This window comes from Budorcas taxicolor, chromosome 2 (genome assembly GCF_023091745.1).
Source record: "Budorcas taxicolor isolate Tak-1 chromosome 2, Takin1.1, whole genome shotgun sequence".
NCBI lineage: Eukaryota > Metazoa > Chordata > Mammalia > Artiodactyla > Bovidae > Budorcas > Budorcas taxicolor.
The window spans coordinates 39,940,542-39,966,184 of NC_068911.1; the positions used below are offsets into that span (position 1 = coordinate 39,940,542).

The 25,643-nt window shown below is 46.6% G+C and overlaps 1 protein-coding gene across 1 annotated transcript in view; it reads right to left on the reverse strand.

Annotated features, from left to right (window-relative positions):
• Positions 1 to 3,292: 3,292 nt before the first annotated feature.
• Positions 3,293 to 25,643, reverse strand: part of CLUAP1 (clusterin associated protein 1) — a 28,751-nt gene continuing 6,400 nt past the window's right edge. The window contains exons 5-13 of the mRNA XM_052635575.1: positions 23,216 to 23,311; positions 20,981 to 21,064; positions 16,508 to 16,641; positions 14,256 to 14,397; positions 12,328 to 12,400; positions 11,386 to 11,463; positions 7,372 to 7,479; positions 6,184 to 6,239; positions 3,293 to 3,439 (exon numbers count right to left, since the gene is read on the reverse strand). Coding sequence (XP_052491535.1) covers positions 3,293 to 3,439; positions 6,184 to 6,239; positions 7,372 to 7,479; positions 11,386 to 11,463; positions 12,328 to 12,400; positions 14,256 to 14,397; positions 16,508 to 16,641; positions 20,981 to 21,064; positions 23,216 to 23,311 — 918 coding nt within the window. The remainder of the gene's footprint in view (positions 3,440 to 6,183; positions 6,240 to 7,371; positions 7,480 to 11,385; positions 11,464 to 12,327; positions 12,401 to 14,255; positions 14,398 to 16,507; positions 16,642 to 20,980; positions 21,065 to 23,215; positions 23,312 to 25,643) is intronic.

Below are 25,643 nucleotides of genomic sequence, written 5' to 3' on the forward strand. Positions count from 1 at the left end.
GAGGTATTTACAAAGGCTCCATAAAAATGGAGCCATTTCGGTGATTTCCTTGGCATTTCAGAGGTTAAGACTCTGCGCTCCCAATGCAGGGGGCATGGGTTAGATCTCTGGTTGAGGAAACTAAGATCCCACAAGCTAAAAAAAAAAAAAAGAATATGCTGGTATAATATTTTTTTTAATGGAGACATTTTGCAAATGTCACCTTGTCAGTGACGAAACTCCACATCACTGATGATGGGAAAAATGGACACCCTGTGCCCCTAGTGTGATGGCTGAGAAGGACATGTCACTGATGTACTATTCCTGCCAAAAGTATTTATCTGAATCTAATCATGAAGGAAGTCAGACAAAATCCAAACTGAGGGGTGTTCTGGGAAAAACTAGCAGGGCCTCTTAAAAATTGTCAACATCATGAAAAAAACAAAAAGGCTGGGACTGTTTTATTATTAAAGAGTCTTAACAACTTAAGAGCTTTAATTGGATCCAAGACTAGCGGGGAAAGAATCAGCTATAAATAACATTATTTGGAAGGCAGGGACATTTGCTGTTGTCTTAAATAATCTTCACTAGATTACTGGTTCTGAAAGGTGTTGTTTCTGGGTATAGAATTCCAGGAGGATAGTCTTTTTCTTTCAGCACTTTCAAGAGGTTGCTATACTGTCTTCTGGTTTGCACTGTTTCTGGCTGAGTTGAGAAGGTGATGGACAAGAGTCACAGCAGTCAAATGCTGGAGACAGCTGTGCCTTGCAGGAAACTAGCACTGGAGAAACCTCAGGGGCTAAAATGTGCTCTCCAGGGACCTCAATACAAGTCACACTAGAACTGGAAGGAGAGCCCCCTTCCTCCTTCAAAGTCTCTCAAGCATCCTACTGATCGTGCTTAACATGTTGTCCAGTTACCAAGTTGTGTCCAATTCTTTGCAACCCCACAGACTGCAGCATGGCAGACCTCCCTGTCCCTCAATATCTCCCAGTTTGCCCAAGTTCATGTCCATTGAATTGGTGATGCCATCCAACCATCTCATCTTCTGTTGCCCCCTTCTTGTGCCCTCAATCTTTCCCAGCATTGGGGTCTTTTTCCAATGAGTTGGTTATTCACTTCAGATGGCCCAAAGTATTGGAGCTTCAGCATCAGTCCTTCCAATGAGTATTCAGAGTGGATTTCTTTTAGGATTGACTAGTTTGATCTCCTTGCTGTCCAAAGGACTCTCAACAGTCTTCTCTAGCACCAGTTTCAAAGTGTCAATTCTTCAGCGCCCGGCCTTCCTTCTGGCCCAACTCTCACATACATACAAGACTACTGAAAAGACCACAGCCTTGACTACTTGGACCTCTGTCAGCAAAGTTATGTCTTTGCTTTTTAATACAATCTAGGTCTGTCATAGCTTTCCTTCCAAGGAGATTGACAAGCAATAGCTTCACCAGCATAGAGCAGACCAGAAGGTGAGTTTGAAGCTGAGGCAATAAATGGATAACCAACACAATGGGACTTGGGGGGTCTTTTTGTATTCCATATTGGAAAACCTGCCGTGTCTTCAGGGTCAGCACATTTTCTTCTGCAGTGTCTAATCTGCTCTTATCTCAGTGTGCACAGTTTCCCTCTTAGTTTTTAAACCTCCAGTAGCTCTCAAAGTCTAGAGACTTTCCATCCTCCACATCTCACAGCCTGCTCACACTTTCCTCTGTTGTCTGAATATATGGAATACAGTCATAATTGCCTGTCCTTTTCCACTGACTGGCATTTCTGGGTCATTTCTTGACTTTTCTTACACCTGGTAATTTTTGATACCAGACACTGAAAACATTCTCTTGTTGGGGACTGTTGATTTTTCTATTCCTTAAAATACTATTTTGTCTTGAGCTTCATTCTGGGACACAATTACCTAGAAACACTGGACACATCATCTGTGACTTGGGCAGGGTTCCCATGTGAGAGCCCATCAGAAGAAAGAATCACATGAGGGAAACAAATACATTTTTTGTTTTTTTAAAATAGAAGTCAGGTCAGATTCAGCTAAACCATAGCTGTAACATCCAAGAAGATGCAACTTGTGCTTAAAAGCCATGGCCTCCAAGTAGGTTCACGTGACTCCCAACACACTTACTCCCCAGTCAGCTTATCAAAGATGGGATAGCTCAAATTATCGGTGAATTAATTGAACACTGAATGTTTAAAAAAAAAAAAAGGGTAATCTCTTATGTAAAATTTAGGGCAAGACAGAAAAAAAAGCAAAGACAGAAATAACTGTCACACTGTCTCCTAAAAGTCACACGTCCAGTAATAATCCATGAACTTTTCTTGAAGAAGTATTTATATGTTACAGGTACAAATAATTATACTTTCAAATAAAACTTAATAGTATAAAAATATGGTATAAAATACATTTATTGAGATAAAGAACTTCACAAGTCTTCTGACTTTATAATTGAAAAGTAAACAAAAATTCCTCTGTGCTTGTTCTCTGTATTAACAAAACCAAAGCAAAGCAAAATCCACATACCTGTCACTTCTCGCTCCAAAAACGGGAAATTCTTCTAGTGCTATTCTATTAAATTCAATATGGTTTATTATTTTAAGTCAGAAACCTGAATACGTACCAACACTCTTCCCTTAATTTCCTCCTTCCTAAGCAGGAACATCAGCCTTCTGAAAGAAAATGAAGTGTGTGTGACCTGGAGCATGTCTCTGTTGCCTGATTTTCAAGGAAAGCTGGTTTTCATCTGAATTAACTACTTTCTTCCCGAAAACTTTAGTTAGTAAAATACATTTAAAGCTTGGAATTGTGAACGTGCAGAAGGAGGAAAATAAGACTACAGAGTGAATTAAAGCCTAGACTCAAAAGCTGATACAACGTAAATGTCCTGACTGCCCTACAGTTCCTGAAATGAGTCCTGTGCCCAGTTTCAGCCCCAGGTCTGGGAAGGTCTCACTGACTTTTAGAGAAAAAGTGCAACAAACATAACAGCCAAGACTTCTACGGTGTTGGCTGTTATTTCTCAAAAGCTTTTGCCCTGTGGATGTGAATCACTAGGAACACATGCATTTCCAAAGTTTTAGGAGATAGAAAAGGCAAAAAAAAACCAATTCTCTGTGGGGCTGGGTCCGGTTCTTGTTTAAGCTTTGGAATGTGTGAGCAACACCCAGGAAACAAAACCAGAAGCAGGCTTTGCTTCATTAACAACAAGTCCAGCTGGCTTGTCCAACAAATGCCTATTTTCTTCTGCCTCCTTAATTCCCCCTTTCCCTACAAATCTGAGGGTTTTTAATCTGCCTAGGTCCCTTGGCACGATGGTCAGAAGTCACTGTCACTCTCCTCCAGGGGCTCGGGTTTCCGGCCTCTTCGACTGGGCTTGGCTGCTGAGAGCGCCACGCTCTCGTCCTCCAGGTCGTCGTCCTCTTCGTCATCCTCCACGTCAATCTCACTGTCCTCCAAGTCTTCCTGCAGGAGAGAGAGTTGAGTACACTAAGGGACCCCTCCGGTTGCTGATGTCACATCAGCAGAGACCCTACCTTGCTTTTTCACTAGCAGCTCAATAACCAGCAAAACCTATGCGAAGGGAGAGCCTGGAAGAGAAACAGTCAGACTGTGGGGCATAAGCACAGGGCCAGGATCTACAGACCGCTGGCTGGGACAGTAACACACACGTAAGGGTGTCCTGAGACACCAGCATGTGAGCCGAGGCTGCTGCTGCAGGTGGCTTTCCTGCTTCTGTCTCAGGAGCAGCATGGATCTGCTCATGAAGGCCCAGAGCTCCTCCCCAGTGCCCCTCGTCGCAGCAGCCAGCCAGGAGGATGGGGGCTTGGAGACAGGCGGCGGGGCTTACTTTGGCTTTTGGATGTAAAGCCACTCAGGAAATGGGTGTAAGGAGCAAACTAAAGAAACATTCTCTCTCTCTCTCATCATCTGGATAAGGGTCACCAACTCAGCCAGCTTTTTCAAAGTGCAGGTCCTGTACCCCTGGGGAAACCAGAATGGTCGGTCACTCCATACAGACCATTCCCACCAATGCACAATTTCCCTCTTTAAAAACATAAAACACCCTAACACGTAACCCATCCTCCTCCGCAGCTACTCAGCCCTGCTCTCCTGTGGCCTCACAGCAAACCCCTGAGCGAGTTCTGAGCTCACACAGGCCCTGCTCTCTGCCCTCTCAGCACCCTCCAGCCACACTCTCCCATCGAGGCCCCCAAGACTGAAACAGTCAATGGACTCAGATCCTACAGGTAATTAGTTCTCCATTCCTGACCCGAACACCAGACTGCTCCCTCCCCTGAGACCCTCTTCTGTGCTCGCCCCCCTCACTCTCGAATCTTCTTAGTCAAGCGTGCAGACCCGCTCTCCCTCCCTGCCCACTGCGATACAGAGGTGGCTCAGGCCTCTGCTCTTCCTCTCTACCTCCCTCCTCAAGCAATCATGTCCCCCCTCACGGTAGTCTTAAGGAGGTTCCCAAATTCAGTCTCCAGCTTAGACCTTAAGTCCAGACCTGAATACAACTGGCTTCTCAGCACTAGCATGTGGACGCCTAGCAGGTGACTGACTCAGAATGACCAAGCCAGACCTCCTGTCTGCTCTCCAGGCCCCGCCCTGAGGTTTGCCCGCCTTGGGAATGTGAGAACTACACTTTCAGCCAACGAAGCCACAACCAGGGCATTTCTAACACTTCATGTCCAATTAACAAAACCTGACGGCTCTAACCTTAGAAACACCACTTCTCAAGTCTGCTGCTACCGCCACGCTCACTTCTGAATAGACCCCTGCAGATGCCCTCCACCCAACTCCTCACAGCCCCTCCCAAGCGCAACCCTCCCCTACCACTCAGTCAGAACCCTCATCCCTGTCACGCTTCTCCCTGAACCTGCTTTATTTTTCTTACCACAATGACCCCTGATGTATCTGTTTGATGACCATTAGAATATAAGCCTCATGGAGGCAGGGGATTGGTTCTGTTCACTGCTGTATTCCCCAACCCCTAACAGTGCCTGGGATGCAACCAGCACTCAACAAGAACCTGGCGAGTGAATGAGTGGGACAGACCCAAGGTGTTGCATGGAAACAGCCTCCTTGAAATTAACAAGCAGCAATAGGCACAGAGGAGACTTTGAAGTACAAACAAGGTGATCACTCAGAAAAGTAGAAAGCTAAAAAAAAAAAAAAGAAAGAAAGAAAAGTAGAAAGCTATACCAACGATCAAGCAAATCCTAAGAAGGGGGGCCAGACAGTGCTCCCCAGGCCACACTGCTGGGACCCAATCAGGGCATCTTTTGAAGAATATCGGCCTAGGCTCTGTGCTAGAGCCAGGCTCCAGACACACACAGCATTCAACTGGATAGAAGGCCTCTAACTCCATCAATCTAATCCCCCTTCACCTCTTGGGCCTCACAGCCCTGCCAGGGACTCTACAAAGCAGCAGGTCCAGAGCAGTGAACGGTGCAGCCCCAACAACCAGACCCCATTCCGTTGGCCCACAGTCAGTTATTCATTCAACAACGCTGAGGGCACCGGCAGCCTCATGTCACAGCCTCTCTGGGCCCTAGTCTCGGGAGAGCCTGCCTTTTATGTCCCCTCCCAAGAATGGAGCTGGTCTTGACCCCAGCCCTCAACAGCAGCCCTTCTTTTCTAGGATACGGTTCAGAGGCCTGACGACCTTTCCTGTCTCATGGCTCAGCATCCACCCCCTCCTCCTCATTAACACAGGGACCTTTAGGTAACTCCACCACCCACTGTGGAAACCACATAAGTGGCTTCCTACCCTGGACACCAGGCGTCACTCTTGGGGGAGGTTCTCTGCTGGCCCTGAGCAGCTCACACACACACAAATGGATGAGGCAAAAAAGAAAACCAACCTGCTTCTTGGAGCTGGAAGTCTTGCATTTACCTAAGAAAGCTGGTGCTACTTCCATCTTTGGAAAGCAAGAATGGAAAGAACAATGAGAAGGAAAAAACCAAAGTAGGGCAAGCAAGTTCATTTGAAAAGAAAAGAAATGAGCCATCAACAAGCAAAGATGAGAGGTCAGCTCCGTGGGAGGCCAAGCTCTGCCACAGACCCAGCAACGTGCCAGGCTGAGAAGCAGCTCTTTATACTAAACTGGTGAGATGCACTCAGCTCCTCGGTCAACCTAGTCTACAAGGCTGGCCCAGGACCACCAAGACCAGGGCTGCTCAAGGGGCTGGTCAGGACTCACATCATCGTCCGTGTCTCCACCCTGCATCGTGCCCACGACGTGCTTGCTGGGTTGTCCTGAGAAAGAGAAGTGCGAACAGCATGAGAACCTATGAGACAGGCAGGAGGTGGGCACCAAGATCTGCTTTCCTTTCAGAAAGTGGAAAGAAGAATTCACACTAAAAAGTTGACTTAGGGAGCATCCAGCTACTCAGAAGCGGACCAGGGGCAGATCTGCTGCATTGCCACTTCGGACAAGAGGAACAAGGCTATGAAATCTGAGCATGAGTCATGGACTGGAAAAATAAACACGCATCCTATAAATGTCCCAGGGGGGAAAATAAAATCCCTGAACCCTGTCACTAGAATACATGGAGGTGTGTGCTCTCTGCTGAAGAGACAAGTTCTCGCTTTGTGGGCCAGGGTCACTTATACTGGGATCCACACCTGGGCTTCAAAGAGTAAGAACGAAAGTAAGTATCACTCTATCTTATCCTTCAAAACAGCATCATTACCAAAGTGGTTCTCCACTCCTCCTCTGGAAGTCAATGTCATCTACGTGTGACTTCTGCAAAAACTCAAGAGCCATCCTTCCCACGTAGAGGCAGAGAGCTGCACTCCCCTGAAGGCTGAGAAAGGCCCCCGGTGATGTGTGTATGTGTGTGATGTGTATATTTATGTGTGTTTGCATGTGCAGAAAGGCAATTTAGAAGGACCCAGCCCCAAGCCACAAGCCCTGTACGGTAGGGAGTGGGACATGAGGAAGGTCCCATGGAAGCACCCACATTCACTCCATGTTATTTTACTGCTTGAATCTTTTGCAGTAAGAAGGCAGAAACTAAAAACAGGTTTTAACAGCAGAGATGCTCACGTAGGTCCCTTATCTGTACATTAATTCTCTGAGCATAAAGGACGTAATTGCACTGAGACCAGTTTGGACCCAAAAAGGAAAGAATTCAGCTCCTCGGTGGAGGCAGTACATTCCGTGGCCTCTGTGAGAAGCACCAGACTACAAGCCTGGCTCTTCTTGGGGCCAAAGGTAAAAGTATCAGCAGCAAAGATAACCACTAGGCAGGTTAAGAGCAAGATCCTGATAAACAACAGGGCAGGTGCTTACGGGCCTGGAGACCCAGCAGCCCTGACCACAGTCCAGCTGTGGTTTCCTGGGCCCGGGGGCAGGGCAGGGGGTGAGCGAGCGAGGCTGGGGTACCTTGCATGAGCACCTCCATGGCCGTCCGCAGCTTGGACAGCCGTCTCTCTTCCAGTTCACTGTCGGATTCATCGTCCTCCTGGATGTCAATGTCAGAGTCATCGTTACCTGGCAGGGACACAAGGAGGCAAAACAAAAGGGCAGCCCCATCATTCCCTCTAAGACAGCCCCTGTCCAGTGAGGCTCTTGTGCAGAGCCATCTGTGCTGCTCAGCTTTTCCTGGGATGCATCTGACTCTACAAGTCTCTTGGGAATTGCCTATAGCTCCTTAGGAAAGGGTTCATGCAGACAAGGATAGGCTAGTTTTTTAAAAAAACCGTTTTTTCAAAACAAGAAAAAAGTGGGTCAGTTATATCAGAAACACTATTCCAGCATGTAAAACTAAAACACTGACAGCCAGCTGTCAAGGGAGTTGGAAGTTCTTTGTTAGTTTGCAGGTTGGGGGGGCACCATTCTCTGTTCAGCAAAACAAGCCTGGAGGCAAGCCAGGAAGGGCCTGAGTGGCTGCCTGGGCCAAACGACTGCCTGGTAACTGGCAATGAAAACTGGGGACCGTGATATTCTTAACTGGAGAAAATTCACTACAAAGATAAAGAGAGGTGGTTCTCAACGAAAGAGCCTTTTACGTTAATCTCCTAAACACCCCTCTGGAGTCTTGTGCAGGTCGAACATTTCCTATAAACCTACAGGCGATTCCACAGTGGGGAGGAAAAGACATCACTGCCCAGACAGACTTTTTTGTGCCCAGAGAGTGGCAGAGGTTTCAGAAGGATGGAACTGGAAGAATGCAGTTGCTGTTCTGATCACTGACTCTTCAGACATTTTGGAAGTAGAGTCACTGTTCATCTGTAATAATGCTTTGTTTATTAGGCCCTGCCGTAGACAGTGATGACACGGCAGCTGCATCTGGGTGGGCTCTGAGGAAACGCTTTCTGCTTCCATCCACCCTGGAGGAAAGCGCTGTGCTCTACAGCACAGAGGCCAGGGCCAGCAGCTGTAGAACGTGTCAGTAAGAGCATCCTGAGAAGACCTCAGTACCATCAATCCAAAAACTACCCCCTTATAAAAGCCATTACAGAGAATGGGATTAGATATTAATACGAATTAATGACCATAATGTGAAATCACTCCTCAGATTATTTCACTTTTTACTTCCTCCAGAAAAAATTTGACATTAAGTCTTCACCCCATACAATACAAAGCAAATGATACTATGGATTTTAACCCAACATTAAAACAAGCACCTCAGACTCAGTATGATTTCTTCTGACAACTCACAGCAATGGACTGAGGGTCAAGCACGTAATGTTAACAGCGCTAACACAAAAATCACTGGAGTTGAGTTGTCAGCAACACATTAATATGAGTACAGCCAACAAGCGTGCTGGGAAGATTCACCAGGGAAAGAACAGACTTTGCTGCTGGGACAAGTAGACAGCCACATGCAAAAGAATGGAGCTGGACCCCTACCTCATACCACACACAAAGGATTAACCTGAACTGGGTCAGAGGTCTAAATGTAAGAATTAAAATGATAAAACACCTAGAAAAAAAACACACGGGAAAATCTTGGTGACCTGGAATTCGGCAGTTTCTCAAACATGTCACTAAAAGCACAGCAATGAAAGAAAAAAAATTAATAAACTGAACTTGATTAAAGCTCTGTAACAACAAAGGACAGCATCTAGAAAGTGAATGACAGAAAATATTCACAAATCACATAAGGGTCTACTATCTAAAACATATAACTCAATAATAAAAAGACAACCCAGGGACTTCCCTGGTGGTCCACTAGTTAAGACTCAGTGCTCCCAATGTAAGACGCCTGGGTTTAATCCCTGGTCAGGGAACTAGATCCCACATGCCACAATCAAGACCCAGTGCAGCCAAATAAATAAATAAACATTAAAAAAAAAAGATAACCCAATTAAAAAATACACAAAGGTCTAGAATAGATCTCTCCAAAGAAGATATACAGACAGCCAAAAGCAGACAAAAAGATGCTCTATTTCATTAGCTATTTCAGAGAAACTCAAATCAAAACCCCAGTGAATAAACTATAGGCAATTTTTTATTATAGGTTTCTTTTAGATAAGCACTGCCCAACAGAAATATGCCAGCCCCAGATGCAACTTAAAGTTTTCCAGGAAGTACATTAAAGCAAAAGGAACAGGTGAATTAATTTCAATAATGTTCTATTTAACTCAATATACCTAAAACGTCATTTCAATAAGTAACCAACATAAAAAAACGTTAATGAGTAATTTTACTTTCCTTTTATATCAAGTCTTCAAAATCTGGTGTGTATTTGCTACAAACAGTGCATCTCAATTTGGCCTAGCCATGTTTCAAGCGCTCAAGAACACGAGCTCGTGGCCAGGAACAGCCAGGGCTTCAGGACAGGGAGCTCCCTCGGCGCCTCCTCCATCGCTGGGCGCTGGGGCAACACCTGATGCGGCAGGCACCCGGGAAGTGTGCGCACCATGTGTGACTATCTGCTCTCCACTCCATGACAGGGCTACTCAGCCATGTTCAAGACATTCCTGGGTCACTTTTATAAAGTCAGAGGAGGCCTTCAGTCCTAATGCTACAGTGCTTGAATTCTACAGAGGATTCAGTTAGACACTTTACCACCAGGAACAAGGTTTAAGACGCTGGTGGGGAGATGAAGAGTCACCCCTGACTGTTATTACTGGGCATCTGAACAAAGTACTTAGTCTTTTTAATCTCTGGGGCCTGTGGCACTTTTCCATCTCTAATTACTCACCCTTTCTCTCCCTCAAACCCCTCACTCCAAACCCCAAAGCCAAACCTGAGGTGACTTCACTTCTTGCTTAACAGAGAAAATGGTCTCCATTGGATGTGAGCCCTCAAGCACACGACCCACCTTGAGCCCTGTGTGTTCATATGCTACCTGGCTCAGTGAAACTCACCCCTGACCCTAGGCCCTGCTTGCCAGCCTTTCTGGACTTTCCCTCTCTGGTAGCTCCCATCTTCCCAGCTCCTCTGATTTAATCTTTGCTTAAACAGAGTCTCCTCGTGGTCTCCCCTGACTCCTCTTTACAACTGCAATTCTGTGACGCCCTCCCTACATCCTGACCTGTTCCACTTCCCCCCAGTGGCATTCTTCACCTTCCACAAACAGCTTGCTTGTTTGTCCCCAAGCATGTCGCCAGCCTGTCAATTCATTTAAGGCAAGGATCCCCATTTACTGTCCACTGAAACGTCCTCAGCACCCAGAATCTATACTCAGTAATGCTTTGCTGGGTTAAATCAGCTACCCAGAGTAGCCTGAACAAAATGATCTCTTCCAGATCTTGGATTTTGCTCATCCTCACCTCCGATTCAAGTCTATGTACTATTGGATTGTTCTGTTCAGGAGGACTTTTTCACAGATAAAGAAAAGTTCAGGAAGTCTTCCTTTCTAGCTCTCCTCATTTATATCCCTGGTGGGCTTCCCTGGTGGCTCAGATGGTAAAGAATCCACCTCCAATGCAGAAGGCCTGGGTTCAGTCCCTGGGTCAGAAAGATCCCCTGGAGAAGGGAATGACTACCCACTCCAGTATTCCTGCCTGAAGAATTCCATGGACAGAGGAGCCTGGAGGCCTACAGTCCATGGGGTTGCAAAGAGTTGGATACGACTGAGTGACTAACACTTTTACTTCCACTATGGGCAATGTTCTTCACATGTGTAGAAAAGCAAAGACAGACAGGGAAGCTTAAGTAGCTCAGGATGAGCAGAACTGAGAATGGCGCTTCATAAGTTATTTTCCTGACTTCTTTGCTCACCACAAGCTAATTAAGCATTACCCTTCATTAGGCTGGTTTAAACTGAAAATTACTTTACTAGAAACACTAAATCACACATACGCATGAGAATCTCTTTCATAAGATGCCAAACCTATGAATCACAAACTTAAGGTCTGAGTTCAGAAGAATAAAGCAGGCTCAGTGAGAAAGGTCTCTATGTGCTGGTCCAGGGCAGAGCGGGATGCAGGGGAACCAGGCTCTTACCTGTGCCGGGCCTCTCGGAGGGGGACACACTCCACGCAGGCTTATCACTGAGGGCCGCGTCAGGTACTCCTGGCTGACCTGGAACCATAAAGGTGAGCAGCTGCTTTGGCTAGAGAGGCCCAGGGAATTTTCTAAGCTCACCCCATAGGATTCCCCAGCAGTCCCTATGCTTCTTCCAGACAGAGTTTCCTAAGATTCAGGAGAGAGAGGCACATAACAAGTACAATAGCAAAGAGATACAGAAGGAAAAGACACAGAGAGAGAGCACGCACGCCTGCTGTCCCAGGGACACTTCCTGCGAGCATGCGAGAGAAGCCATCACAAGGAGAGAGAAATAAGCGGGAAGAGAGTCTCGGAGATGCAGCCACCAACCCCACATGACGACCGGGTGCTGCTACTGTGCCCAGGGCTGGCCTGACACCCTGGTGAAGTTTGAGGATGAAGTGGGCTGACCAGCCTCGGGGACAACTCCTTCCCAGAATCTAGGTCTTACATGCAGGTTGCCCCCATTTCTCTGTAGGTGAGGGCCTAGACAAAGGACTCTGGACTTTAGGGGGACATGTGCTGGGGGTGTGGTGGGGGCTACCTTCAAGCAGATGCACTTGTACCTCATCACAATACTTGCTGCCCCTCAGTTCGCCCTAAAATAAGGAACCCTACAGACTGCTGAAGACAAGATTTCTTCCATAGTTATATATAACTCCAACTAATAACTATCATTTAAATAGGGGAATATAAGATTTTAGTTGGCGTGAAAACCAAATGTGCTTTAAATGGTATGTAATTTTTAACACACTCTCTTAAGCTTCTGAATTAAAATGGTACTGATATAAAAGTTGTGAGGAAATCACCTTTTGAAAAAATAAAATGTGCATGTTAAGTTTTCCAAGGCTGAAAACACTAGTCCAGAAAAAGCACATCTGTTTAAACGTGTGGACTTACTTCCGCTCTTGAGCAGACGTTTTCCTTCCTCCTTGAGCTTGTTCTGCATCAGACGGAGAGTGTTCTCAGTTTCCTGTGGAGCAGGAGAAACAAGAGCCAGGGGAAAGGACGCTTTTGGACTGTTTTATTCTGCTTTACCATGTCTGCTAGACTTGTGATGCAAAAGCAGAAAAGACTGAGCTACAGGAAGGGGAGGAAAACTGACTGCAGAGGAAACCTGATACCCCTTCTCCGTCATCACCCCCGGAGCCGGATGGAAGTGGGGGGCTCCCAGCAAGGACACATTTGGCCAAGATGGGCCTGTCCAGCCTCCAAACCCATGCTCCTTCCATCACACCCAACTGCCTCTAAAGAAAAGTGATGACACAACGAAATGTCTGCCACCCGTGCTGGTGTGGGATGTGGACACAGAAACACACGCATCAACTCTGGGCCTTTTGCTAATAAAATAAAGCAGGAATTTTACCATTTTCCTCCCCTGCACAATTCTAGCCCTGAGAGGTGCTAAATGGTGGAAGTGATCAAATAGGAAAAGAAAGAAAGAAATACTCATCTTAATTCCTAGGATATTTTTTTAAAAAGCCAATACTTGAGTTAGGTTATAAAATGTGAGCCTGATTATTCTCAAGAGAAAATAGGAGAGGAAATCAGCTTTAAAAAAGGTGCTGTTGTTCTAAACATTACAAAGGAAGCAGTGTTCCACGATGAGATATTCCGAGGGACAAGGTACCAGAAGCCCAGGAGCAGGTGTGAGCCGGCAGGTGCTGCCGAAAGGACGGTGGGCAGGGAGGGGCCCCTCAGAAGTTCCCCCGGCTGCCCACTCGCATCCCAAGGCGTGTTCTTCCTTACGTTCTCCGAGCCCGGGGTGGCCCAGAAACAGTACAAAATGGTCAGCTTATTTTCACTGTCTCTTTACTGCTCTTTCCAAGACGCTCAGTGTTTAAGATTTCCAGAACCCCAGGGGCTTTTCACTGCCCTCAAAATGTGCCTGTCCTGGGTCCCCCACTCCTGCCTCTGCCGGAAGCAACAGTGGTAACAGGTTCCCTGTCCAGATAAATGTGATAAGCCACTCACAGCCAGCTCTCTTGGACAACTAAGTACCGTCACCTAATTCAAATGTCCAGGTTTGTAAGAAGGCAAGGATGACCTTTACACCAATAGTTGTCAAGGACAGCAGGGGCAAGGGAGGTTGCAGACCAGTTTCACTGTGAACACAGATTTCAAATGATGATTCCTGAGTTAAGGAGAAATATTCTTAGGGGATAAGGACAATTCAAAATGACAGTGATCCAACTTCCTTAGTTCTGATTCCATATTTATCAACTGAGGCTGGGACCTGAAATACTCTTTCATAAATGACTTTATACACTGGGATGAGAGGAACCTGTAAAACAACTGGTCAGGTTCAAGGTCATACCTATTTCCCATAATACTCAATAAACTACAATTCTTTATAAAGCAGTTTCTGAAAAGCCAGTCTTGGATGATTCAATTAACCAGGGCTTGAAAATCTTCCAGTGAATTAACCAAGCAAGTTTTTAGATCTTTCCTCGGGATATGTTACATAATTTGTGGGACTCAGTGCAAAATAAGATGCAGTTTAGAATTATTAAGAATTTCAAGACAACACAGCATTAAAGCCAGCCCAGGAATTTCTAAGCCTGCAGTTATAACCAACTGCCCAGGTCGTGTGGTGGCTCTGTCTGTAGCCCTGACTGACCAAACCTGCCATCAAAAACCTGACAACTTTTGAGTCCAGGCTATACAACCAGTAAAACAGTAGAAACACATGAGCCTGATCAGGGAGTAAAAACACTCATCCAATATTTTTTTTTCATGATGCTCTTTATAAATCGGCAAGTCAACAAGTACAAAGCAACACACCGGAACCGAACCAACGGTCTGTGCAGAAGGGACTTGGCACTCACCTCAAACCTCTCCTGCTCCATCCTGTGATGATCCTCCAGCTGCTGCTCCAGATAAGCCAGATTCCGAAACTTCTCGAGATAAATTTCATACTGCTTCTGCAATTCCTCCTCGATCTTCTCATATTCATCCATAAACGCTGGCCTAAAACAACAAAATGAAAAAAAAAACAAAAACGGAAAGATTAACCAATACACAAACATACAGTAGTCTGAAATTGGTATTCAGAGCTCCAGATTCCATCCTGGCTTTCTCTGGAAAGCCTTTAACTAGGGGAGGTTCTTCATTCTTGTAACAAAAGCTAATTTCTCCTTTTCTCTTCCCTCCCCACAAAAGGAAGATACATTTAATCAAAAATTAAGATGGGCTCTTTGTAAAAGCTAGAAAAAAATCCTGAAAATACTAAGAATAAAATTAAAATGATGCCTAATTTCATCACTAGGTGTTACCACTTAATATTTGACATTCATCCTTCCAGACTTTCTGGTGCATAGGTATGTACAGAAATGCATTTCTCTTTAACAAACATTAAGTATATTATCTTTTTTTTTTTTTAAGTATATTATCTTAAATGAAGCTCTGGGGTCTTTTTTTCTCACTCAGTATGGCACAGATTTCAATACAGAGTTAAAAAATAATCACAAACTGTATACATCTCTAAAAATCAATAAATTAAATGTATGCATTATCTTGTGCATGCATGCTAAATTACTTCAGGCATGTCTGACTCGTTGCAACCCCATAGACTGTAGCTCGCCAGGCTCCTCTGTCCATGGGATTCTCCAGGCAAGAATTCTGGAGTGGGTTGCCATTCCCTCCTCCAGGGGATCTTCCTGACCCAGGGATCGAACCCCTGTCTCTTAGTCTCCTGCACTGACAGGAGGGCTCTTTACCACTAGCGCCACCTGAGAAGCCCCATGCATTAACTTAGCTGGGCACAATACTCTGCTGCCTGCATGTTCCAAAATTTAATCAGTCCCCTATAAAAAAAAACAAAGGTTGCTACAAATTAAAGCTAAGTGTTAATTAAACCAAAACAAAAAAACTTAAAAACAGTGACTTCCCAGTTACTAAGACTCCCTGCTCCCAATGCAGGAGGCCGGTGTTCTATCCCTGGTCGGGGAACCAGATCCCACAAGCCACAGCTCAAGATCCCACATGCTGTAACTAACACCCGGTGCACCCAAACAAATAATAAAAATAATTTTTTAAAAACTTAAAAAAAAATGTTTAAACTGGTTTGCTTAAATTTTCTATTTTCTACTGTTCATCTTAAAGAGAAACCTCTCTTCTTTTAAAACTATAAACAGATAAACTAGAAAAATAACTCAAAATCTCTTGGAGTAGAGGAAAACAGAAAATTTTCTATTAAAAAGATCTGAGGCTTAACAAAATTGAATTTAAACTTGAAAGGCAGAACTTTTAATGAGACAAATCTATCCAGTGACCCTGATTCCAGAGGCAGAAGGGGCCGGGTGTGCCCTTGGGGAGAAAGAAGCTTGATGCTCTCCGGGCTACTGTCTGCTGTCCCCAGGTGCTGCCTTCCCGCAAGTCTCAGGACAGCAGCCGGAGTGCAGATCAGGTACCAGGGTCCCAAACAAGCAAGGCATGCTTAGAGCGGACGCAGCAGCTGGACAGAGGAGGAAGGAGAGAGAAAAATAATGGAAGAATAAACAGGGACGAAGAGCAACAGGGCAGAGCAAGGAAAAGCAGATACAGAGCTGGGGGCGGGCGGGGGGGGGGGGGGCGGAGGGAGGAGGGGAGATGGAAGCGGGGAAGGCAGAGAAAAAGAAAGAGGTGGGAGGAAGAGAGAGTGAACCCCAAGAAAATGTGAGGCAAACACTGGAAAGGGAAGAAGATGAACTACCAGTGAGGAATTACAAAGCTCTAAAACCAGCTCTAACCAAGAAGCATGAGTGTTTCTGTTCCTACCTAATTTATGGCAGGACATAGGTCTGGGGAGCCAGGCCTTGTATAACAACTTCCACCATCTGGATTTACTTACTTTGCCTTGCACTCCAAGAAGCCAGAAGGCTACAAGTGGGGGTTCAAGAATAAAGCAGTTTTCCAGACATATCAAAAGCAGCCAACAGACGGAGCCCAACAGTGTGCTTGTTGGAACAAGAGACACACGTACATTCTGCAGCAGAGGCGTCCCGCGGCCTGAAAGGCTAACGCCACTGACCGCACGCTCCCTCGGTCCGCTCTGACTCCCAGGGGCAGCCCCCCACTCGTGCCCGGTGTTCACACCTACCTGACGCTCTGCAGAGTCTGCAGTCGCTTCCGGTTTCTTTCCAGCTCTAATTTCCTCTTTTCGATTTTGGCTTCTAAGTTAGCTTCGTCAGAGGCCACGTTATTGAGCAGGTCTTTTGTCTTCTGAACCTGTGCCTATATTTAACAGGACATGAAGGAGACAAGGTCCAGTAACGACCTCGACCCGACTCTGAAAGAGAAGGGCTTCTCAACTCCTCAGGCCCAGCAAGACCTCGGGAAACAGAAACAAAGGGAAGCAAACAGATCAAACCCTCCCTCGAGCCATCGCTCACTTAACCCACCATTTCCAGGAGGAACATCACAGAAGCCCAGAAAAAAAAGTATCCATTTTTCTTCCATGAGAAGGTGTTTCTGCCCAGGGAAACAAACACAGGTGGAAAGAATCCTGTGTAGGAAAGTATCCTATGCAGAGCCTGAGACCTGTTGGCTCACCTGTTATACCTCACCTACAGGCGATGGTCTGCCTTCATCTACCTGGTTCAGGCTTTTCCCAAGCTACAAACAACTGACTTACAGAACAGATGCACAAACAAGCTTTATCTTAGCTTCACTTCCCTGGAGTTTGCTCGAATTCACGTCCACTGAGTCAATGATGCCATCCAACCATATCGTCCTCTGCCACCCCCTTCATCTTTTGCCTTCCATCTTTCCCAGCATCAGGGTCTTTTCCAATCAGTTGACTCTTCCCATCAGGTGGCCAAAGTACTAGAGCTTCAGCTTCAGCATCACTACTTCCAATTCAGGGCTGATTTCCTTTAGAATTGACTGGTTTGATCTCCTTGGAATTTATACATGTGTAGTCTGTTTACCTGCAGGCCTCTGAAATGTTATGTGGTCCACAGAGAAATTGCCTAAGGAGACTAGACACATTCCACGACTCTCAAGAGTCAGCACACACTTGGAAGCAGTCACTTTCATTGATAATTTATGGCTTAATTTTTTTTGTCTAAGTTCACTAACCATTTCCAAGGTACCTTCATGAAGACTAAATCTCATACCTAACCACTAACTTGTTGAAGGTACTCACAAAGCCCAAGCAGGGATCCGAGTTTACTCTCAGAGGAAGATAAGGTGGGTCTCCGTTTTGAACAAACTACTCAAGCTAATGGCAACACTTTTCTGAATCAGTCAGATTAAAACCTAGTGAATCATCTATCTGACCTCAAAAGTAAACTTTTGTAAAAGGTTCTGGGACGTCCCTGGTGGTCCAGTGACTAAGACTCTTTGCTCCCAATGCAGGGGGCCCAAGTTCGATTCCTGGTCAGGGGACTAGATCCCACATGCTGCAACTAAGACCCAGGTCAGCCAAATAAGTATATATATATATATTTTTTAAAAAGGCTTTTTAAAATAAATGGCCTATATTTTAAAATCCCTTTTAAGTGTCCAGGTTGTTTCATTTTTTTGAATTATCAAATATCATGGATATTTTCCAACAATGAAAAGACACCTTAAGAGATTTTCACCAAGAAATGAACTGTGCCCTCATTCGGCATCCTCAGTAGGCTGCCCTCATTGTTAATACACTTAGTAGAAAAGGCACATTTATGCCATGCTAACTTGATTTAGCCAGAACACTGACAAGCACAAGAGTATTATCATTAAAATTTTGTCTTAAATGAACAATTACAAACTTACAAAGAGCTGAAGTATAATAAAAAGCATTTTCCCCTGATCTAGATGAGAGTGAGCCGCTGACTTGATGCTCCATCACTTCAAAATAGTTTAATGTATATTTCTTGCAAATAAGGACTTCCTCCTATACATCCAGACAGAAGACGAACCCTGACACAAAACCTCATCCAACCCACAACCCACTGTGAAGGCCTCAACAGCAGACAGGAGTGACCCTGGGCATTCATTCAGTTACCAGGTCTACCTGGTCGCCTTTGGTCTGGACAGCTCCTCAGCCTCTCCTGGATGTTCAGGGCCTTTCCACTGCTGAAGAGTAGGGGCCGGGGAACTTCAGAATGCCCCTCAACCTGCCTTCATCTAATTAGCTTCAGATGATGCACCCTTAGCAGAACAGCACAGACTATCACTGGCCCCTGCCTTTCAACAGGCACACATTATTCTGACCTGCTCCATCACGGAAGATGTTCTCCCTGATCGCTGGATTAAGGGAATGTCTGTCGAGCTTCTCATGTATCACTCTCTTCGTTGTAATTAATGAGTATCTTGTAGAGAGCTACTTTGAAACCATGTGAAAAATCTGCTTTTCATCAGTTTGCAATGTATTCATTTATCTTTTATATCTGTGAGCATTCATTCAATGGTCTATAATCCATTACTGTATTTATTTTGACACTTAAACTGTTTCTGATGTGGCTGGGGGAAGCTCATTCAGGCTGGCTTGTGTATCCCTTTCACATTCTTTGAGTACTTCCATGCTTTCTGGCACAAGAAGACCTTGTATTTTCTTCTCCCAGCTCTGTAATCGGTCATTTCTCCCAAGAGCCCTGCTTCCCTTTAGTGGAAAATGGCATTTAGAAACCAAGATCTGGGGGCTAGGTGTGCTTGGAGCTAAGAAACATATGAATCCATGTATGGGTATGCATGTGTATGTACATAAATATGTCATACATAAGGTATATGTACATGAGACTTATTCCCATAACTATCTATCTATATTGAAATGCATTTAACCATCAATCAACACCTATTTCAGGGTTCGCTCTCATTTTTTCCCTTTCCATATCTGTAACCCCGTCTCCAATAGTGAGAACCTTGGCTTCTGCATCTTTAATATATTCCCTCATTTGGTCAAGCTGCCGATACGGAACCGTCTCCCGTCTCGGCTGCCCTGCACCTCTCCCCCTGCTGAGGCTCTGCCTCTCTGTGCTGGGCTGACCAGGGAGTATCACTGTTACATGACAAGCGGACTATAAATACCTATCCATCTTGGAGTTCTGTACAACTCTCAGCAAATTTTGTTTTATAACTACTCCTAATTTACGTAATGCCCCTCATCTCTGTATATTAAATAAAATGAACCTCTAATAATGACTGAATACCTACTATGGAAGAAACACAAGCTGGAATCAGGATTGCTGGGAGAAATATCAATAACCTCAGATATGCAGATGACACCACCCTTATGGCAGAAAGTGAAGAGGAGCTAAAAAGCCTCTTGATGAAAGTGAAAGAGGAGAGTGAAAAAGTTGGCTTAAAGCTCAACATTCAGAAAATGAAGATCATGGCATCCGGTCCCATCACTTCATGGGAAATAGATGGGGAAACAGTGGAAACAGTGTCAGACTTTATTTTTTTGGGCTCCAGAATCACTGCAGATGGTGACTGCAGCCATAAAATTAAAAGACGCTTACTCCTTGGAAGAAAAGTCATGACCAACCTAGACAGCATATTCAAAAGCACAGACGTTACTTTGCCGACTAAGGTCCGTCTAGTCAAGGCTATGGTTTTTCCTGTGGTCATGTATGGATATGAGAGTTGGACTGTGAAGGCGGCTGAGCGCCGAAGAATTGATGCTTTTGAACTGTGGTGTTGGAGAAGACTCTCGAGAGTCCCTTGGACTGCAAGGAGATCCAACCAGTCCATTCTGAAGGAGATCAGCCCTGGGATTTCTTTGGAAGGAATGATGCTAAAGCTGAAACTCCAGTACTTTGGCCACCTCATGAGAAGAATTGACTCACTGGAAAAAACTCTGATGCTGGGAGGGATTGGGGGCAGGAGAAGGGGACGACAGAGGATGAGATGGCTGGATGGCATCACGGACTCGATGGACCTGAGTCTGAGTGAACTCCGGGAGATGGTGATGGACAGGGAGGCCTGGCATGCTGCAATTCATGGGGTCGCAAAGAGTCAGACACGACTGAGCGACTGAACTGAACTGAACCAGAGTCTCTGTACGACAGACTGTCATAATGAATGCCCATGAGGACCCCACGTGGCAGGGACTGCCATTCCTCTTGTTTTATGCATAAGGAAAGTAAGGCACAGAAAGGTTAAGAAACTGGCCTAACGTCACACGGTGGGGGGTTCAAGCCCAAGTAGTCTGAGTTTCTGTCTCTGTCTTCCAAATGAATGATTCAGATGCAATGAGCTTATAACAACTAACCATGGATGATCAGTAAAGGATGATGATCATTCTATTTATTCAGTGTTTAGAATTAAGATAACCTAGAAATAATCTAGACGCCCAACAGTGAGGAACTGGTTAAATAAGTTGTAAAGAGTCCATAAAAAAGTATTTACTGAAAAATTTAAGAGAATTATTAAATTAATAAAACTGACAAAATGTTGGTAGCACGGAAACAATAGCAAGGGGAAGACAACAGTAAGTCACCCAGCTATTCCAGAACGTGCTCTACACTTTTCACTTCCCCACTGACACGTTCTATCTTTGTTACGAGGCCCAGCTTGCTCTGTCCTGTAAAACCAGGAACTATTTTCCAGTTCTAGGCACAAAAACTTTAAATAAAAGTAATCTTACCAAAATATCTTTTATTGCAATTCTCATCACTTTTTCAGTCTCATTTATTTCCAGAGGTCTGGCAACTGCTTCTGTTCTCAGTTCCTACAGGAAACAATGAAACGAAAAAAAATTTTTTTTTAGAAGAGGAATTCTCAAAACCAATTCCCAGCTCTAGATATGGCTTATGGACTAGTTCTCAAAACTTCATTATGACGTGGGTCTCCTATGCAGAAACACTCCTGCCATCGCCTCCTCCAAGTATCGTCTATGACTCTCTGCCAATCTGGCCTCTCTCCAGAGCTCAAGGCCCCACTCTTCAGCTGTGGGCCCCCAGGACCCCAACACCATGGGAAGCAGAACTCACCACTCAGAATCTTTTCTCTCCAAACCTGCTTCTTTACCTGCATTCCATTCAGAGACCCCAAACCAAGTGAAAGTGAACTTCCTGTCTGAGTCCTCTGCCAGCCTGTACTATCTTCCCTATGCTCACGGCCCTCTAAGTTGCTTATCACTGACAACTGTACCCACTGAGAAGAGTCTACACGGCCCTGCCCCAGCACTGGCCACTAACTGTCAAGGGGGGCATCTGTGCCTATCATGTCAGTACTGGACAGTTCCGAAAGCTGGAGCTTTAACGTGGATGCGGTTATGGGGGTCCAGGAGCACCTCCTCAAACCCTCTCCTGTACTTTTAATCCACGGCGCACCTTGTCTCCCCGCCGGGGAGTAGCACTGAGCACAGGGACGCGACCTCCTCAAGGACACAGAGCACAGAGCCTTCCTGGTCTGAGGCTGGAGCCGGCCCTCGGTGAACGTCTGCTGAGTGTACTGTATGGGAGCTTCTGCAGATCACAACTACACGGAATCCGACAAGTCCGACACCCAGGGCCTCATGGCTCCCACGGCAACAGCTCAGCCTCTGACTGCTTCATCAATTCACTACAGGCTGGAGTGGAAAGAGCCCCCCAGAATTCTGGTGAAGCCTCATAATGAAGCCAGGAAACTCTGCTGGCGAACAGCGAGTGACCAGCTCTCGTCTCTGGGTCTGCAAAAACACGATCAGACACAGTCACTGCACTATCAACAGAAAACATGGGATGCCTGGCACTGCCTCGCTGCTTATCTAAACCAGCTGTCAGACACCACTGGCAGGTTTGTTCTGCCAACCACATGGCACCAGGTGGCAATGCATCCAGAGCCGGGATGGTGAGCTGGCACCAAGTCCCCGCATCCAGTCTGCCTCTAGGGCAGAAAGGGACAATACCATCACACTGAGACAGCAATGCCAGGACACGGGCGAGGCAGTGAGAGAGCAGCCACAGATGACACACCTGACGGGAATGCAGTCAACTAAACGCATTTAATTCAGAAATATTAGATGTGAGCCTATAGGCTGTACATGCCATAAATCCTCACAGGTAAGAACCAACCAACACTCCCGTTTCTTCTTCAGTCAGTAGCTAGGTCCCAAACTCTGCTGCACACCGGGATCACCTGCAGAGCTTTAAAAATCTGGCTCTCACTTGCAGACATTTCAATCCACTGGTCCAGGGGACGACCTGGATGCCGGGTGATTTAAAAGCTCTATAGGAGCTTCAAGGGCGTTTTAGGAACCCACTCTTCAACAGCTCCTTAAACACAGAGGACAGAGCATCCACCTTGACTGACAGGGGCTAAAGTAAGGACTGCAAATAAATTTCAACTGTAACATCAACTTCAACTGACTGCCTAGATTAGTGACTGGTTCCCAAACTGATAAGTGTTAGAATCACCCAGGAGACTTAAGACTCATGATGCCCAAGTCACATTCCATATCAATGACATCAGCATGGAAGCCAGTTATCAGCAGTTTGTTAAGATCCCCAGGTGATTCCACTGGGCGGCAACAGGATTCGGGAGCCACAGGCTGGGGGGGAGCATTTTGTTGGGAAGCATGCCGAGGCTGAAGGCACCGGGGGGAAAGCATCGTGATCAATAAAGTCTGCCACAGGAACAAGAGGGAGAGCTGAGGCAACATGGCACACGTGTGCCATTCCTGAATCAGATGCCAAAGGCATCAGACACACCCCAGGCCACCAGGCAGAGGAACTGCAGCTTATGGACTGTACTTTCCCGCACAGCATCTCACTTTATCAGGTGTTGTTTAATAAAACCAAGAGAACAGGAAAAAACTCAGTTGGTAAAGAAACCCTGGAAGTCTGCTCAGCTGAGGAGGTAATTAGGGAGGTAACGGAGGTATCTCAACACCACTCACCCTCAGCTCCACCTCCTTGCCCAGCAAGTCATACAGAGACGCTCCTTTGGAAGTGATTTCAGAAGCAAGCTGCCTTGCGGCTTTTAAATCTGCAATCTAGAAGGAAGATATCAAAAACAGAAACTTCACTAACAGGTTTCCGGCATGCAGAAAGAGCCAATCTTCTGCTATCATTCCCTCCTCCAGTCAGAGTACTGATCTAACCACAGAACGTGTTCCCCAAGAGACATATTTACACCCCATAGAAGAGCGCTCCCAAGACACCAGTTTAGGAGACACTGATCTAAGTACAAATTAGATCAATTCCAGGCCCCCTGGGTCTCTCTGAAAACCCCAGTGTCAAGTCAAATGTACTCTGCAAGCAGGAGGTGTGTGGGGGCGTGAGGCTGGCATGCCTCCTACAATGAGGGGCTCTGGCAGCGGCGGGGTGCAGAGGAGGGGCACCCTGAGGACGCAGCCCCGAGGCCCTGTGTTCACCCTCCCGCCCCGCACTCAGGGTGCACTCCACGGGCTGCCGAGAGCCTCAGAGGAGCTCACTGGCACAAAGCGCTCACAGCAGAGCCGCTGCCACAAGGCTCTGCCGTGAGGATGGTGAGGACAACTGAGCGCTCAGCCCGGGGAAAGCTCTCTTAGGGTACGCATGCCACAGCCGCCTCCATGAATGTGCTACACTTCCAAAGAGCCAAGTATTTCCCAGTGTCTCTTCCCCTCTCCCCGAGTCAACGAACTCCCACTGCCTTTCAAGCCACCTGCAACAACGCTCCTTCTTCACTCACAGCGGGCGACTTGTCCGTTTCCTGAGTCCTCAGGACTCTGCTTCCACCAGCAGCAAGCTTCCGGCTTCCCCTGCGGGAGGCTTCTCACCACCCCCTTCCACTTCTCAGCACTAGAATCAGCAGAGTTCAGCCCCTAACCTCTTCCCCTCACACTCCCCACAAGCTCCTGGCTCAGATGCTGAGATCACAGCTACGAGCTGAGGCTCCATGTCTCCACTAGGACACCTCAGAGGTGCTGCACAAGCAACGTCCCAAACCAAACCCCTCATCTTTCCTGCCAGACCTGCTCCTTCCGAACTCTCCTCCGTTTCAGCGGATGGCAACCCCGTCCTGGCGGGAACTCATACCCACACTCTAGAGCTGTGACATCTAACACATGCCCACCAGTCACGTGCCAGTTTCAATGTTAAACCACTGAAAATTAAGTAAAGCTTAAACTCAGTTTCTTAGTTGTACTGGTGATACGTGGCTAGTGGCTACCGTGCCGCGTAGCACAGACCACATCCACGAGCACAGGAAGGGCGACTTGACAGAGCCGTTTCAGACCTTCCTTATAGCGTCCACTTTCGCTCAACCTTTTGCCTCCTGGAGCAAGCTGCCCCCAGCACCAGCCTCTGAACAGAGTTGCAGTCAAGGACCCAGGCCCTCTGGCCAGTCATGTTCTTATTAAGAAGATCTGCACCCTAGGTCTCCTTATCCAAGGCCTTGGGCCCGGGTCCTCTTCAGTGCCTCTGCCGAAGCCTCCTGACTTGGGAAGGCGGGGCAAACACCTGATGACCCTCTCTCCCCATTCAGTCCCCACCATGTTCCCATTCTGAGCCTCCCACCCCTTGGTGTGGCAGGGGGGCCGTTAAAACTGCCAGAGCAGTTCTATGAAACAGGGAGTCGACACTCCCTCTGGCTCTAGCCCCTTGCTTACACCACAGCAGCTAGTGATTAAAGACGGAGCTTTCACGTTTGGCTTGTTGCTTTAACCGGGTCCTCCGACACCTCACAGCTCCCACTCCCCCCAAGCTCAGCGGAGCGCTCACTGGCCGCTCAGAGTCACAGGCACCATCACCTCGGGCTTTCTCATAGGTCTCTCTGCTCCCACCTTTGCCTCCCCACTCAGTCTGACTCAATCCAGCAACCACAGTGATCCTTTTAGCATGAGGCTTCAAATGATGGACTTCTCTGCTCAAAACTCGACCACTTTCCACCTCGAAGTCTTGGCAGTGGCTTTCCAGGGACCCCAGGGCCTGTGGCCGCCTCCCCTCCCAGCTCTCATCACGTGGCCCTCCTCGCATTTCCTCACACACCCAGAGCACACCCTCCACTGAACAGCTTGCTCCTTCCCTCCTTCAGATCTTTGCTGAGACATCACGCAGTCCCTGAGGCTGTCCTATCTCCCCATTTCAGGCCCTCCCCCAGCACCTCAGCCCCTCCCTCTTCACCATCCATCACCCACTCAGCCCATCTGACGTGCTGCTCCTTCCGATGCTCCCCCAACGGAGCCGGAGGAATAGGGGAGCCTGTGCTTGCTCACGCCTGTACCCCCAGCACGTGAACAGTGCCTGGCAGACAGCAGGCTTTCAATAAATAGCTGAATTTATTGTCCCTTCTGCTTTGATCCAAATGCTGACAAGCACAAAACTGGGTCTTCCCTGGTGGTT